This window comes from Phocoena phocoena, chromosome 12 (assembly GCF_963924675.1).
Source record: "Phocoena phocoena chromosome 12, mPhoPho1.1, whole genome shotgun sequence".
Classification (NCBI taxonomy): Eukaryota; Metazoa; Chordata; class Mammalia; order Artiodactyla; family Phocoenidae; genus Phocoena; species Phocoena phocoena.
The window spans coordinates 41,437,412-41,455,104 of NC_089230.1; the positions used below are offsets into that span (position 1 = coordinate 41,437,412).

Consider the following 17,693-nt stretch of genomic DNA (forward strand, 5'->3'; position numbering starts at 1 on the left):
TTGGATCTTATTGTGTATAGTAGCATGTGTATGTGCCTTATACTACAAGCTTTTTCTTTGAAATATCCTCCTAAATGAGATGTGCTTTTTAATGGTTTCATGGTTTTACATTGTGGGAATGTACCATCATTTATTCAACGATTCCCTTACCTTAGCAGGGTTAAACCTGTTGGTATAATATGCAACAATTGAGGTCCACTTAAAATATTTTAAGCTAATATAACATACTTATCAATGAACATGCTTTATTACTAATGAGTTAGCTTTTAGTGGGAACATTTATATTGCCAATGTATTTGCTCTGTCGACCGTAGCAGAGTACTGTAGAACTTCTTGCTGTGTCCTCACATGGCGGAGACAGAGAGAGGAAGCAAGAGCTCTGGTGTCTCTTCTTATAAAGGCACTAAGTCCTATCATGAGGACCCCATTCTCATGACCTGTCTAAGCTTAATTACCTCCTGTTATCTCCATATAACATCATGTTGGGGGTTAGGGCTTCAGCATATGAATTTTGTGGGGTTGGGGGGAGACACAGTTCAGTTCATAGCAGTCAACAGTGAGAACTATTTCAGACACTTTTGTTTTTACCTAAGTAGCATTTTTAAAATTAGGATCTAGAATTGTTCTCACTTTATCTGTGGGTAAGAGTACCTGAAAATCTTCATAGAAAAAATTAAAATTACTCACAATTGCTTACTCATCATGGGTTATATAGTTAAATTATGCATCATTGGCATAAAATGGAACTGTGAAATTGCATGAAATTGCTGAAATGATTGTACTGTCCCATTCCATGAATGTTCATAGTTCCAGAAAAATTGCGAATGGCTCTTAATGTCTTTTAAAATAGTTTATGAAAAGAGACGTTAGAGAATTTCCTTTTCTATGTGGAAAATCATAGCCAATTTTTTGGATGATTATGATCAGTTACTGAAGTTTCTATTAAAATTAGCCTCGTTCTCTCCATAAATAAATGATACAACTAACAAGGAAGGCTTAGTATCTTATAGTGCTTTATATTTTTAAAAATATTTATATAACATCATTTTAAAATGTCATTGATAAGTTGATCTTATAACAGTGTCACTAGGGTAGAATAAATACAATCTCCGTTTAATATTGAGAAACTTGAAGCTTGGAGAAATTATTTTACCTAGGGTCAAAAATTCAGTTTGGGTCCATTCTGTTACTTCAAGTCATATATCTTCTATGTGTTCAAAGAACATAGAACCATCTATGTTACCTTTGTCTGAGAAATAATAATTAATCAGAGAAAGATACTAATAAATGGTTACCTTTGTAATTATGTAGAAAAGTGAATAGCTAGAAGGTACTTTGTATAGTTAAGGTACTTGAAAATTCATATATAGCATTCTCATTTAAAAATAATATAATTAGTGGTATATTTTATATGGTCGTTTCTAAGAGCACTGCTAATTTGTTATCATCCTTGCCATCTTTTTATTGTTCCTTTTTAAGGTTTTAGAAATTTATTTTAACATTGCTTTCCTGGAAGATACAAATATATGGTCAGCATGATACTGTATTTATTTTATGTAATATACTTTCAGAATCACATAATTGGTGTTGTCACTGTATGAGTTGTAGTGGTACAAAGCCTAGACTGTTTAGTAGAGAGTTAACAAAGCTAGTGCAAAATCAGACTTTTTTATTTTTGGCTGCCAGTTTTGGCTGGTAAGATGGCTATGTATAGGTTAGGACAAGAGTTGGTAATAAGGTCTTTTCCACAACTCAACTCTGCTGTTGTAGTGGGAAAGCATCTGTAGGCAATACATAAAGGAATGGACCTAGCTGTGCTCCAATAAAACTTTATTTACAAAGACAAGCAGCAGCCATATTTGGCCTGTGGGCTCTAGTTTGCTGATCCAGGGATTAGAATATATAATGAAATAGAACTTCTCACCATAATATTTCCCTATTATTTATCAGAAGTTCTGTTTACCTAAATTCTGTTTTAATTTAATGCTTTAATTCATAACCTTGATTCCCTTTAATTTCACCTTTTTATTCACATTTTTGTGTGCTCCTGAGCTTCTGTACCTTCAGCTACTTTTCTAGGCTAACATCATCACACAGCTTTCCAGCCTTGTTGTCAGGACACCCCAAATTAAACCAATCTAACATTTGCTGAGTTTCAGGAATGAGTGGTGGTAAGGAAATGGTGATGTTGGATATAAAGAAAAGATAGAATCCCATGGATGTAGGTGGCTTTGGAAGGCTTATTAAAAGAGGCAGAACTTGAGCTGACTCTTGAAGACTGAGGGAAATTAAATTAGAAAAAAGAGAAGAGTATTTCAATAAATAGTTGACAAGGGGAGGCTCACATGTTGCTTCCCTCTCCCTTTTCATCACCAGTTATACGGAATCCCTACTGGTCCTTTACATGATCATTTCCTGGAGCAAAGTGCTAACAGCATGACTTATTTTCTTTGGGGATCCCATCTCTTTGGATTATCTCTTTTCCTTCCATGTGCTTATTAGTAAGATGAAGAGGGAATGCATGCAGACATGCTCTGGGAAGGTTTGCAACCTGTGGGCTCGACCAGCTCTGTTCCAGGCACTCTGGCAAATGGACTTCTCCCCAGCTGGTTGGTGTCTGTTTCCATAGTGCCCCTTCCAGTCTTTCCTGGCATCAGTGTGGTAGACAGGTATGACCCTGAGGGAAGGGAATAGGAAGCCACCCAACTTTCTTGGTTTATAGGCTACCTTTAAGATTAAAAGTATAAATAAAAGGAGTCCTCCATGGGGATGTGTGTTAGCCCATTTAGGGACATAACGTGGAATTTGGAATTAGGTTTATTAAAAAAGAGAGAGACACTGTGAATAAGTATTTATTTTCCTCTGTGCACATGTTTTCCTGTGGCCCTTGTAGGAGAAGGGTAGTTGTGGCAAGACAGGTAGAATCTTGCCATCTCTCAACCTTTTTTCTTTTGGTATGACCACATCTCAGTCACGCTGAAGAAAATAGATACAGCAGACCTAGCCGAGTGTATGGACAGGGAGACTGGGTGTGGAAGACAAAGCCCTGTATGGAGGGAGTGAAGCCCCTGCAGTGGGGTAGCTCCAGTGTGTATTCTGCCTTCTGCCAGTGTAGCTGCAGGCTTAGCAGGTGACAGCCTAGATTTAGCAGCAGGATTTGGAGTTACCAGGATCTGTGGAGAGCCAGGTAGTTTGTCTCAGTTGCCTCAGTCTGCGTAAACAAGTTCTCTACAAAAAGGGCAACACTTCCTCATCTTAATTGCAAAAGTATTTGGTGCTGGGACTTCCCTGGTGGCGCGGTGGTTGGGAATCCGCCTGCCAATTCAGGGGACGCGGGTTCAGGCCCTGGTCCGGGAAGATCCCACATGCCGGGGAGCAGCTAAGCCCGTGTGCCACAACTACTGAGCCTGCGCTCTAGAGCCTGTGAGCCATAACTACTGAGCTTGTGCTCCGCAACAAGAGAAGCCCCCGCTCTCCACAACTAGAGAAAGCCCACGTGCAGCAATGAAGACCCAACACAACGATAGATAGATAGATAGATAGATAGATAGATAGATAGATAGATGATAGGTAGTATTTGGTGCTGGACCTCATTTCTGAGGCCAAACTAAGATCATATTAAAATAAGTGAAGTTCCAGGACGCTGATTTTTAAGCCTCTGGATTTTTGCTGGAGTGTATAATATTTACTTTTTTTTACTTCAGAAGAAAGTAGGCACATCTCTAAGCCTTAAGTAACAGTTGTGAATATTACTGTTGGACCACAGGGCTATGTGGAGGACATCAAGGAACATATGAGAGTGGGAGTGTTACTATAAAAGGAGTATGTTGTCATTGGAATTAAGGTGGGGAAATCTCAATGGAATCATTAAAACGCAAGGACAAAAATGAAAATAAAGACCTGTACTCAGAACACTCTGGCTCTAGGAATCTGGCTTGCTTGGAGGCAGAGGGAAAATTAGGCAATGAGTAATACTACAACATTTGATAGGTGAGCACAAAAGTACTAATTGGATTTTGTAAGGAGACCACTTGGGAGTGAAAAGGATCAGCTTTAAAAACAGACCATAATGGAATTAGAAAAGGAAATTTCTAAATTTAAAATATACCAGACTTTAGGCAGTTGAAAGAGGCCTTTGGGAAGACGTAGGGCCTAGAACTTCCACTCATGCAAAGCCTCCTTCATCTCTAGGCCTCCAGTGCAGGGCGGAGACTTACCATGAGGCTTTTCTCCTGATCCCACCACAGTCCCCAGGAAGCTAGACTGGGCCGTAGGAAAACTCCATTCTCATAGACCAGGTAGCCTCCTTTGTCTCTTTCCTCCTCACTGTTTCATTTCTAGGAAAACATTCTTAATTTTGAATGCTTTAAAAACCTACTCAAAAAGTCTTCAAGTACAGATTTTAAGATTGGGCTATGTAAATTTGCTAAATAAATCTATGAGTACAAAAACAGTGCATGAAGTTTTAGTATTTAATATTTACCATAGCCAATATTATCTGCATAGAAAAAAGTGTCAATCCAAATTAACTTCAATTAGAAAATAACATGGTTTACTGAATTCTTCTCCCTTTTTCTTTAAAACCATGCAGGTAATATATGCTTTGAACACTAAAAATGATGAGCACGAATCTGCAGTTCAAGCCCTCAAAGATGCTCATGAAGAAGAAATCCAACAAATTCTTGCAGAAACAAGAGAAAAAATATTGCAGTATAAAAGCAGAGTATCAGAGGAGTTAGACCTTAAGAGGAAGATTCAAGTTTTAGAAGCATCATTAGAAGATCACATAAAAATGAAGCAGCAGGCTTTGACTGAATTTGAGGCTTATAAGCACAGAGTTGAGGACATGCAACTTTGTGCAGAAGCCCAGCATGTCCAACGCATAGTAACCATGTCTAGAGAGGTTGAAGAGATCAGAAGGAAATTTGAGGAAAGATTACGGAGTTTTGGACAAGTCCAAGTACAGTTTGAAAAAGACAAACGGTTGGCATTGGAAGATTTGCGAACTGCTCACAGACGGGAGATCCAAGAGCTGCTGAAGTCACAGCAGGATCACAGTGCCTCCGTTAGTAAAGGACAGGAGAAAGCAGAGGAGCTGCACAGAGTGGAGGTGGAGGCCTTAAACAAGACGCTGGAAGAGCTAAGGCTTGAGCGGAAAAAGCTAATTGAGGATTATGAAGGCAAGTTGCGTAAAGCTCAGTCCTTTTATGAACATGAGCTGGATACTTTGAAAAGGTCACAGCTTTTTACAGCAGAAAGCCTCCAGGCTAGCAAAGAAAAGGAGGCAGATCTCAGAAAAGAATTTCAGGGACAAGAAGCAATTTTACGAAAAACCATAGGAAAATTAAAGACAGAGTTACAGATGGTACAGGATGAAGCTGGAAGTCTTCATGACAAATGCCAGAAGCTTCAGATAGCACTTGTTACAGCAGAGAACAGTGTTCAGGTGAGTAAAGAATATTACATTCAACACATGGATTTTTTTCCCACTTTTCTCTTTTTCTTTTCGATTAGACCACTTTACCTTTTTTTTTTTTCCATTTTGCTTTTTTTCTACTTTTCTTTTGTGAGAAAATCAGTGAAAAGGTAATCTTTATTACCCTGTAGCTGTTATTTCCTACAACAGTTTCAGATATGAAAGGCCCAAAAAGATAAGCTTAAAACATTATTGATTGTTTATGAAAGGATTTTTAAATAACATGTTAATATTTTCCCAGTGATTTGGGAAGTTTAAAATATTGGTCTTTAATTATGTTTCTTTTCCTTTTCCTCCATTAATGATGGGGTCTGCACATCAGTTGATGTCCAGACCCTGAACAAAAAATTAAGATTGCTTTATAAATAGGGGTATGGCACAAGTCTAAAAAAAAAAGCCAAAAAGTCTCTCTGGCAAGTCTTTGTTTCTTGGCATAGAAAATTTCATAGGTGTGTTTTTAATATCTGCACAGCATTTAAATATATTAGAAAGGGTCGAATAGCCTTTCATGGTTGGGTCATATGACTTATGAAGATAAGTTATGTGTCACTGATACAGATTCATAACTAGGTATTGTTAAGTGTGACTTTTGAATAAGAGAAAGTTGCTGCTCGTAGTTTAAATGAATTTTTTAGCTTAGCATCATTCTTGCATATTAATAATGACTATTTGATTTTTCTTAGGTTCTTCAAAAACAGCTTGATGATGCCAAGGAGGGAGAAATGGCCTTATTAAGCAGGCACAAGGAAGTGGAAAGTGAGCTAGCAGCAGCCAGAGAACGTTTACAGCAGCAAGCTTCAGATCTTGTCCTTAAAGCTAGTATGTCTGACCACAGTTCTTGGTGTATTCCTCAGCTAAAACCAACACTTAAATGTTAATTCGAGACAGAATTAGCCTTTTCTTCTCATATTTTAAAATTATTTAGATTCTAAACATGTTAAAGGGTTCTGTTATCTTGTTAATCATAAGATAAGCAAATGATAACTTATTTTTAGGAATATATTTCTATAAAAAAATTTAAGAATTATAGGTTTTAGCACCAATAAGTCAGTCACTAAAAGAAAAACACTCTAAGAGGCTTTGTCCTTTAAAAACATGTCCTTTTAAAACATAAATATTTGAAAATACTTAAATTAGTGGAACTATATTTAAATTACAACAGCCTCATTTCATTTGGCTTATTAATGAGGATCATGTTACGTACTAAAGCTGGGTTGCCCGTCCTGACATGGCTGACATGCTCAGTTCGAAGCCCTCCCTAGAGGAGGGGGGTGGCCTGTATCGATCTGGAGTGACATTTCGCTGGGGTGTTTGGTGAGCCAGGGGAGGCCCTTGAATGAGTTCTGTGAGGATGTCATGTGATTGACTGGCTCATTGGTGAATCCCAGATTACCCTCCCCCTGAAGCAGAAGCTTTTCGACTTTAATGTGTATGAAAATCACCTGGACAGCTCGTGCGACCACAGACGCTAGGCCCCAGCCCCAGAGTTTCTGACGCAGTAGGGGTCTGGGGCGAGCTTCACTTGTGACCGGTGCTCCCAGGCGCTGCTGGTCCAGGGCGCTTTGAGAACCGCTGTCCTAACGCATATGCCTTCTGAGCATATTTTCTCATATTCACTTTCCATCTCTCTGTCTCTGTTCATACCACCCCCGCACACTTTTGTCTTTTTGCTGTTGTCATTTTAGGTTTTCATAGCCTTGCTGTCCTTCTCTGTCTCTTGCTCTGCCTCAGTTCTTTATCAGGTCTGTTGTCTACAACAAATTTAGTTTCAGCCAAACTGCCGCCTGCCGTCTTTCCTTGCTGCATACAGATTTCTTCCTCTTTATGTTAAAGTTTGAAAAAAAAGAGGTTAGAAAAGAATAAGTTACTCATTGTAGTGCCATCGTGCTACTCAGTGCAACTTCTGTTACTTTGCTTTACTCCCAGGACTTTTATATGTACCCTGAGGAGTTGTTTCTACCTCAACCTGTAGAGCTTGAAATCTTCAAAAATGATTGGAATGGTCCTAGGTGCAGGGAGCAACATCAGTGATGTGAAAATGGACTGCTTTCTAGTTTAAGTAATTCTACTTGGATAATAAGTATTCGCATGGTAAATATTTCTATGGCATACAGTGAGGAAACCAAAGAACTATTTGTACATGCAGACCATTTACTTTACTTCCATAGTAAGTACATTGTGTCATTAACTATAAACTGTTTTATACCACAATGTAACAGATTTTAAATTGGGGCTTTCTTTTGGGGGGGTAGGTCATATTGGAATGCTTCAAGCAACTCAAATGACCCAGGAGGTTACAATTAAAGATCTAGAATCAGAAAAATCAAGGGCCAATGAGAGATTATCTCAGCTTGAAGAAGAAAGAGCTTTTTTGCAAAGCAAAACCCAGAGTCTGAATGAAGAGCAGAAGCAGCAGATTTTGGAACTGGAGAAGGTAAAGAATGATGGAGAACTCCACCCCCCACCCCCCATGAAAGAAAAGAAAGAAAAGTTCAGTTTTCCTCTTTTTCAGATTTTATTTAGAGTGTTTACTTCTATTTCATAGTAACAGTCTACGTCTTAACTCTAGGAATTTTTTGTTTTTATTTTGAGGAGAAAAGGTATTGATATAAAGCTGGGCTATCCCATATTGTGTATATGTTCAAAATATTGCTGATAACAATTTATAACGTAAGAACTTAGGACATTTCAACCTATTTCAAGCCAGAAGTTGAATGAACTCTTACTTCAGTGGGATGTACATTACGGTTAATCGTATTTATTTTTCTGTTGATGAAACGTATTATTGTGTATACACCTAGGAAATGTCTGTTAAACTGAAAAGGATGACCAAAATCAAGCCCTGAAAATTCATATACCAACATACTTAATTTCTAAATGAAATAAATAAGACATATGATGTGTAGAGTAATTGCTGAATATTTATTCCAGTTTTTCACATATCTACAATACCAGGTGAGGGTTTGGGACACTCTTCCTCCTTCTCTCAGCAGCCAAGTGTATTGAAAAGTGTCTGTTCTCCTCGCCCTGGTTCGCCTCCCACTCACTCCTTACCTCGTGTGGGCTGGTTTCTCCTGCCACCACTCCACAGGCTCGACATTGGCCTCAGCCTCCAGTGACGTCCTGGCTGCTGGACTGGGGGGATCTTGTCTTCCTGGGATACTGACTCCTCTGATTTACAGCATCTCTCTTTGGTTCTCTCACACTTTCCTCCTGTCTCCCAGGCCCTGCAGTCCCAGGCCCTGAGTCTGTGAGCTTCCCTCTTCTCTCTGTGGCCTTACCTTTTTAAAAAATTTTTTATTTTTTAATTAAATTTTTATCTAATTTTTTTAAAAAAAGTTTTTATTGGGGTATAGTTGATTTACAGTGCTGTGTTAGTTTCAGGTGTACAACACAGTGAATCTGTTATACATATACATATATCAGTCTTTTTTAGAGTCTTTTCTGTGTCCTTACCTTTAATGTTCCTCTTGCATTCTCATCTCATTCCACAAGCTCATCCATTCCAGTAACATCCGCTGTCACGTGGTCAGTGATATCTCCCAAAGCCGTTCGTCTAGGCCAGATCTTTTCCCTGAACTTGAGTCCTGTGTATCTAACTCCCACTAGATAACTCCCACTGCAGACAAATATCTGTTTCTCACAGATGTGTCAAATCAACCTGCCTAGAACTTTCTCCCCTCAAAATACTATATTTCTTTTACTCCTTTTTTCAACCAGTAGCACTATAGTCTGTCTAGTTTGGTAAATCAGAAACCTGGGAGTCGTTCTTGATTACTGTTTCATTAACCCCCTTATTGGTTCCCAAGTCCTGTCAGCTCTGCACTCTCCCTGCCTTCCATCAGCTCACTAGCCTACTGCCAAGGTGATTGTTTTTTTTAAAAATGTCAGTCACTGAAGACATTCTGCCTGTGGACAGCAGCTTTAGCCCATGCCCAAGAGTTCCTGCCCACCCTTCCTGATGGCCTCTCTCTTCCTCAGCACCCCTCCCCTTCTTTCTCCTTCCTGCTTCTCTGGTTGAGCCCTGACTGGTACAGTTTTATAGGTAAAAGCTATGATCTATGATGAGGGGGGCTTCGTGTCTGAGCTGTGAAACAAAAAGACCTGGGGGTGTTGTATTCAAGTATTCAAGTAGGGGCTCTGGTTTCTGGTGACTCCAAGTCAGGGAGAGCTAGCAGAGGGATTGGGATCCAGTTCTAGAACACTGCTCTGAGCCCTGAGCCCCCAGTACCCCCATCCCTGTAGGGGAGGCTTGAAGGGAAGAGCTGACACCCAGTCTGGCCCAGGCAAGAAAGAAGAAGCTGGGAGTTTCTGTTTCCTCTGTCTAAACCTTCTGGCTTTGAAAGGAAAGAAAGTCCAGTGCCTTACATTCAAGAATCTTCCCTAGGGCTTTTCCCCCTCATTGGGCCTTGGGAATAATGATAATCTCTTTATTATGTAAAATCATTGCTAACAACTATAAAATATTTACAGTAGGCTGGGTATATTGCTAAACATTTGGGGGCACATTATCTCATCTTCAGCAACCCTGTAAAATAGGTTCTTCCTTATTGTTCCCATCTCACAGATGGAGAAACTGAGGCTTATAGACGTTATGCACGCATGGTACCCCCAGTCACATGGCTAATAAGTGGCAGAGCTGGGACTTGAACCCAGGTCTGTGAGACTCCAAAACCCATGTTCTCCACCTCTGCAGTGTGCTGCCTCCTATGACGTGAGGACCTTTTATTTCCACCTGGGTAGTTCTAGGGACCTGCAGACTGAGCCAGGCAGGCAGGTGCTGTAGAGGCCAGACAGCAGGATCGCTCTGCCCATCCGGGAGGAATTAATGATCCAGATGAGGTGTGTCTGTCTTCTGAGAGTCTTACAGAGCATCCAGGTCAGGGGGATCTGCTCCAGCCCCTAAAGAGATTTAAAACATCTTTCAACCTCATTTTCTTGAACTTTTACTTTCTTGTCTTCCTCTTTTGTAACACCACATAAGTTGTTCAAAGAGTAGCCTTCATTCAGTACCTCCATTTCCTCCTTTCAGGCTAGCTTCCCCTCTCCTGCTCTGTTGTACTGGGTCCTAAGGCATCAGTGGGAACACAACCAGCACACCCAAAAACTGTACGCGTTTTCTCAGCAGCACTCACAGCTCTTGTCCGCCCCCTGCCCACCCTTTGTCTCTATGGCTCTCCTCCTTCCCAACGGCTCGTGCGCCTCCTTCACCGGCTCCCCTTCCTCCTCCTGCTCCCGAAATTCAGATACTTCCCAAAGTTCTTCCTGTCTTTGTTTCCTTTCTACTTCCTCCCCTTGACAAGTTGTCTTGGTTTGCTGGGGCTGCTATAACAAAATGCCACAGCCTCGGTGGCTTAAACAACAAACATTAAAAATGAGTAACTTGGGCTTCCCTGGTGGCGCAGTGGTTGAGAGTCTGCCTGCCGATGCAGGGGACGCGGGTTCGTGCCCCGGTCCAGGAAGATCCCACATGCCGCGGAACGGCTGGGCCCATGAGCCATGGCCACTGGGCCTGCGCGTCTGGAGCCTGTGCTCCGCAACAGGAGAGGCCACAAGTGAGAGGCCCGCGTACCGCAAAAAAAAGTAAATAAAAATAAATAAGTAACTAAAAATTAAAAAAAAAATTTTTTTTAGATGTCAGTTTCAGTGATTTCTCATTGCCATCAGAATAGAATCCAGAGGCCTTAGCATGAAAGACCCCTGGTCATCATTTGACCCTGCCTGCTTCGGAGCCTCATCCCTCTCCACTCCCAGCCTTGAATCCTGTGTTCTAGCCACACGGCTCAGCTGCATGGGTTTCCATCTCGCTAACTTCACCGCCTGGTAAACTGCTTCTCAGCTTTCAAAATGCTGGAAATGGTTATGAATGCAGGCTTTTGACATCAGATCTAGGTTTGAAATTTTCTCATCTCTTGTTTCCTGGCGGGCTTGTGAGAATTAAATGAGAGAATGTGTCATCGTCAGCTCAGATGTTTTCTCTTCTGGAAAGCCCTCCCTGATCGATCAATCTCACTCTGTCTCTCTCTCTCTCTCTCTCTCTCTTTCTTTGTCTCTCACACACATCACACTGTTTCCCACCCCATCCAGGTTAGGTTCCTTTCCTGTATACTCTCACAACATACGACGCATGCTCCTTTCAGAGAACTTAAAAAACTATACTGCCACACTCCTCTTTTTTCATCATTAGACTGTTCATGCTTAAAAGGCATATAATTGGCACACAGTAAAATTGTATTGGATAGAATCATTTGAGTGGGTAAATTGGTAAGCCATTTTGTGTACAACTTGGACATATAGGAAGCCTTTTTCTCTTAAGCCTGCAGATGTGCTGACTCGCACTTGGTTCTAACCTAATAATAATGTATTTTATCATTTGCTTGAAAATTACTCATTTTGCCTGTGCCACCCTGTCATTTTCTGAGAACACCCAATGGTGTATTCTCATGTACCATATCTAAATCCTGTAGCACTGAGTTCATCCAAGTTTATTTACTGGGTATTCAAAATACTAATAGCAGTAATGAGAAAAGCAGGTGCCAATTATTGCTCTTTATTTTTGTTCAATTTTAGAAAGTAAATGAGGCAAAGAAAACTCAGCAAGAATATTATGAGATGGAGCTAAACAACCTGCAAAATAGACTGGAAGGAGAGATGGCCCAGTTAAATGAGGCCCATTCTAAGACTTTGGAAGAATTAGCTTGGAAGCACCATATGGCAATTGAGGCTGTCCACAGTAATGCGATTAGGGATAAGAAAAAACTGCAAATGGTGAGTAAAAATTCAGCTTAGCATTGCATTGTAAATTGGTGGGCTTTCTATAACGATCTGGCTGCTGTCTTGTAATCACTCTGTAAATCTCGGTTCAAAGAGTAACATACATAAAAGTTTTTATAGGGGATGTAGTTTATTAAATTGATATGAGGCACTTCTACTTGGTGTAAGCCGTAATAGAAACACTCCCTTGATCTTGAGACAGCAACATTGGTGTCCTCCTCAGGAAGCCTCACTAGTTGAAGCACTTATTCTCCTGTAGACAGTTTCCTTCCCTGGGAAAATGATCTGTTTTGTTTTGGTTTTGCCCTCAAATAAGTAATCAGCTCGCTAATAGTAATACATGGCAGACGGCAATTATATAGTAGAGAAAGCAAGGTGTCTGACAGATTGGGGCCTTACACTGAGCTCTTTGCTGACTAGCTGCTTATTCTTGGGTCCCAAAAGCTATGCCTGAGGCTGTCTGCATTTGACAGATGAAGATAAGATCCATCTTGTGATATCCCTGTGAAGGTTAAGTGAGGCAAAATATAAAAACCCAGACATGTCTGAGTATATAGTGATAAATAAGTGTTAGTATTTCTTACTGTGTGTGCCAGACACTGCCGTGATGTTTTACGTTTATTTTTTCATTTAATCCTTGTAACACTGCTTTTGGTTTCATTGCTGTACCCATTTTACTGAAGAGGAGGTGGAGGCACAGAGGGGTTAAATACTTGCTCAAGCGCATGCAACTAGTAAGAATCAGTCAGACCTTGAATTCAGGTCTCAGGTATCAAACCCTGAGGCATTTAGCCACCACATTGTGTAGGCATGTATTAATGATGGTTGTTCTGTGTTTATATAATAGCACTTGACAGTTTACTGAAAGCTTTCTTGTATATTCCTTATTGTTTGTGTCTTGGAGATTAATGACATTTTTATTCTGTGGGTGGTGAAATAGGTTTAATAAACCTAAATGATTTACTCAGAGCCACAAACCTAGTAAATAGAAGAGGTAGCATGTGAATTGAGATCTTCTGCCTCTATATTTCTTCCTTTTCTGACAACCAGTTGGAAAAAATAACACCTGAAGTTAATTAAAAATTCAAAATAAAACTTCCGTTTAGAATATGTCTATCTAAACATACTGTTGTATGTTTATATGACTAAAGACAAAACTTGATGATATGTTATTTCTCAAAGTTGTGGTTGTCCTTTTTTCTGTGCCAGCTCACTATTCCAGAACCAATCAGTACAGCTTTAATTGATTAGTTAATTAATTAAGCGTGTGCATGCTTACCGACTCTGGGTATATGTATCAAGTGTTCGAGGTTTTATAGTAAAGGATTTAGCGGTAACTGTGGCTTCAGTAATCTTTCCCGTAGCTATTTTTTGTTATTCTTTTTCATTTCTACATTCTCTTTTCACCTTAACCTCCTCCTCTCTTACTGGAATATTTAAATTGCAGGTGCCTTTTGCCTGTCTTTATTCCTCTGTATTAAGTTCTAAGTGCTAGAATCAAGGCATCTTTCATCAATATAATTTTTACCTCATTACTCCTCTTCTAATCATCCCTTCACCCATTAAATTTCAATTTCTGAGCTACCTGAAAATCTACTTTCATCCATTTGCATTTCTTACAAACTTTCATTAAAGCATGGTTGCCCTAAGGCAGATGACATGAATTTCCTGTATGTGAACATAGTCAAAACCTCTTAGGATAGCCTCATCTTTATCCTTTTCTCAGAATAACTTATCACTTGCTGCTTCACTCCTTTCTTGCCCAGCTAGTTCATGTCTGAGCCTAAGCCAAAACCAACCTCCTTCCAAATAGTCTTTCTCCTATGTCAAATTATCTTTTAAAGAACATTTAGCTAAAAGTGACTTCACCATTCCTTATTACTTAGCTACCAAAAAGGATGTGAATATACAGAGAATCATGCAGAAAAGAGATAACATAGCAGGCCTGAAACTGCCATCCTTAGAAGACATGGTGCAAGGTTGGCCCTTGGCTGGTGTCTAGAACTTGAATTTCAGGAGGGTTCCCACCATTCCCTGATAAGAATGGCTCCCTGTGCCTAAACTGTTTATGCAAACAATATGGTTTATCCTGAACATGTACTTTTCTTCCTGGAGTCTCAAATTTTGGAACCTGCTAAACTGGCCAGGCCCCAGTAAGAAACCTGGCACTAAGTCCCTCATGAGCTCTCTTCCCCCCCACCCCCCGGAGTATGTTGTTTATTTGGGAAATGAAATTAATCATCATGAAAGTAGATACCTAACCACTTGGCTGAACTGACAAAGTTCTGTACCATTTTTATAGACACAAAGGCAATTTTACAAATCCATCCTAAGTGTAAGGGTATCATTTAGGGTTAAGGTAAATTTATAAAATAATAATTATAATAATGTATTTTTTATATTTCTCATGTTTAGTTATTTACCAATATCTGATTCTATGAAAGTTTTTTTTTTTTCTTTTTAATTTTTATTGGAGTATAGTTACTTTAGAGTGTTGTGTTAGTTCCCTCATGAGCTTTCCTAGTGGACATTTCACATGTGTTGTCCCAGCTTGCGGGAGAGTTCTGTGTGAGAGGACTCTTAGAAGCTGGAGGCTGGCTTCCTGCAGACTTTGCCCCATGTGCCTTTTCTCTTTGCTGGTTGTGCTTTGTATCCTGTTGCCGTAATACAAATAGCTGTGAGTACAACTAAATGCTGAGTGCTGTGAGACATCCCAGCAAATCATCAAACCTGGGGTTTGTCTTGGGGACACCCAACATAGAACCCTATTTATTACTGTTCTCACCTTACACTGTAGAAATACTGCACACCTGTAACATACCTTGTTCTTTGCTACCTCCATGGTTTTTGCACATGCTTTTTCTTCTGCCTAGAATGTTATATCTCCCTCTTGCTTCACCACCTTTTCTTACTGGTACACCCTAAACTATGCTTAGGAATTGCTTTCTCTGTGGAAGTTTCACAACAAGCCAGCACTTATCAGTTCCCTATTCATATACTCCAGTACTCCCCATTACATCTAATTTTAATCACATATTCTTTAATGAGCCTTTTAAGGGCAGAGACCATGTCTTTTTGCCTTTGTATCCCAAGTAGTAAGTAGCATGTCTGGCAAATAGTAGGTGTTCTTCAGTAAGTATCAATTTTAGTAGTATTGCTCTTTAGATACCTTAATTTCTTACTTGTTAATCATTGACCACATTCCAGTGCTAGACCACTGAGTTCCAAAAGTGTTACTAAATTTTGTATTTTTATGTAAATATAAAAGAATTATGAACCCAAGAGATAGTTAGAATTTTTTCTCATCTCACCAAATTATCATTTATATCACACATTTCTTTTTTTTGACTTCAGGTTGATCTAGACTAGTCAGATATTCTTACCATTTAAAAAATGACTTAACCACTGCATCATAAGTGATTCAGAATGATAGAGTCTAAGCCCCTAGGATTAACTAGATTCACCGTTAACTCTGATATTAATAATTAAGTATAAGACTAACTTGAAGAGCAAGGCATCAAAATATAAAACAGAGCAGTCTTTTTCTTGGAGTCTTCGAAGTATACAATATTTGCAATTTTGTTAATTTCTAAAAAATTTCTTTTTCTAAGGAATTGGAGGCACAACATAAAAAGGAAAAGCTAAACCTGGAAGACGATAAAAATCAGCTTCAACAAGAGCTAGAAAACCTGAAGGAAGAACTGGAAGACAAGCTGAATTCAGCCAATCAACAGGCAAGAATTCTTTAGGCCAATCAATCACCTATGTTATATCTCACTGATAGTACCTTATTTGGTAACATTGTATAAGTAGATGAGCCTCAATGAAGGTAACATATCTGGAGTAACTTTCTTTAATACTGAAATTTTCATAGTGACATTGATTATATCTCACCAGGTAAAAATTTACTACAAAAAATGTTGGACCAAGATGCTTTTGTGGGGAAAAGCAAAACAAGGGAGAATATCCCGTTACAGGAAAGAAAACAAAAGAGTTTTTTCTACCCTTTTGCAAAACATTGACCTTGTATTCTCTGCCCTGGATCTTTAGGTAGTGACATCTAAAATAATTTTTAAATTCTATATGAAAATAGTATTGTTTAGCTTGGAAAAGAAAAGAGTAAGAATAGAATAGAATAAAATGTTATAAATCAAAAAGTTGTGAATAGAAGAAATGTAAAGACAGTTGAAAAGCTATAATATTGCTTGTTCCATCCCTTGCTGTCCTGTGTCCTGGTTCATCTGCGTCCTAGAACAGCCCCCCTACTGTCCTCTTTTCCTTCCTTTCCAGCTCATCCTTCATGGGGCTCGTAGACTGGTCTTCCTAAAACAAGTTCTTGTCTTGATGTGTCTCATCTTGTCAGCTGTTCCTACCTCACTAGCCTCATCATTCCCAACAGTCTTTAAGTCCTGCTTTCTCATCAGTCTGCTTCTGCTCACAGAAACCACACCAAAACACATGAGTGCCCCTGGGCAGGCTAATGATTTGCACTCAGTATTTTTTAATTATCTTTAAACATTTATCCAGAGAAGGTACCAAGCACGACATTTGGATATAAAAGAGAATTAATGTCGTTACTGGTATTAGCTCAGTCTCTCTTCGACTGTCCAAGATCATCCACTGCATACCTCTCTCGCGGTCTGTGATCCTTGTGGTTATGGTGTCCTGCTGTCATTAGAAGGTGGTTTAGTGACCATCTGTGTTTCTCATGCATGTGCCCTGGAGTTCTACTCTCAATTCCAAGTGGTTTCAGCATTCCTCCAACCTACATATTGTAATCTCACTGAGAAGAGTTCTAATTAATATGTAATTGATTTTGCTTCTAGATGCATTCTCAATTATGTTTTAGCGCCTTGGTAATATTTTGGTGCTGCTTTAGAGTGGCTCCCAAGCATCTGCCTGACTCATCCCTCTGTATGTATCTGCCTTCCCTTCACACTGGGACATTTTCTTTCTTGTCCTACCTTGCTGGCTAGGATCTCCAGAGACAGTAAGCATTGTTTTGTTTCTTGCTCTTAAAGTGAAGGGTGTCAACATTTCACAGTTAATTATGATGCTTCTCTGAAGCTTTATTTTGTAAATGCTCTTTATCAGGTTTAGAAAATTCTCTTGTAATTCTAGTTTCCTAATTCAAAAAAAAATTACAAATGGATGTTGATCTTTCTGCATCTATTGGGAACATACTCATTTTTCTTTAACTTAATGTGGTACCTTACATTAATCAATTTTATAATTTTAAATCAACTTTGGAGTTCTAGAATAAGTCCTAGTTAGTCATGACAGATTATATATATCTTTTTTATATAATACTAGCTTCAGTTTTGTAATATTGATTTTAGGATTTTTAAGTCTAGGCTTAAATAAGATGGCTTCGTTCTTTTCCTTCTTTATACCATCCTTTTCTGGTTTTGGAATCAAGGTTATATCAAGCCTCATAAAATGA

At 39.3% G+C, this 17,693-nt stretch overlaps 1 protein-coding gene across 3 annotated transcripts in view; it reads left to right on the forward strand.

Moving 5' to 3' along the window:
* Positions 1-17,693, forward strand: part of FAM184A (family with sequence similarity 184 member A) — a 119,630-nt gene that overhangs the window by 51,592 nt on the left and 50,345 nt on the right. For 2 of the 3 annotated variants that reach the window (XM_065888812.1, XM_065888813.1), the window contains exons 1-5: positions 4,793-5,446; positions 6,160-6,295; positions 7,729-7,910; positions 12,047-12,244; positions 15,862-15,984. In XM_065888812.1, coding sequence (XP_065744884.1) covers positions 4,793-5,446; positions 6,160-6,295; positions 7,729-7,910; positions 12,047-12,244; positions 15,862-15,984 — 1,293 coding nt within the window. Of the gene's footprint in view, positions 1-4,591; positions 5,447-6,159; positions 6,296-7,728; positions 7,911-12,046; positions 12,245-15,861; positions 15,985-17,693 lie in introns of those variants that run through there. The other variant, XM_065888811.1, reaches the window with a different exon arrangement.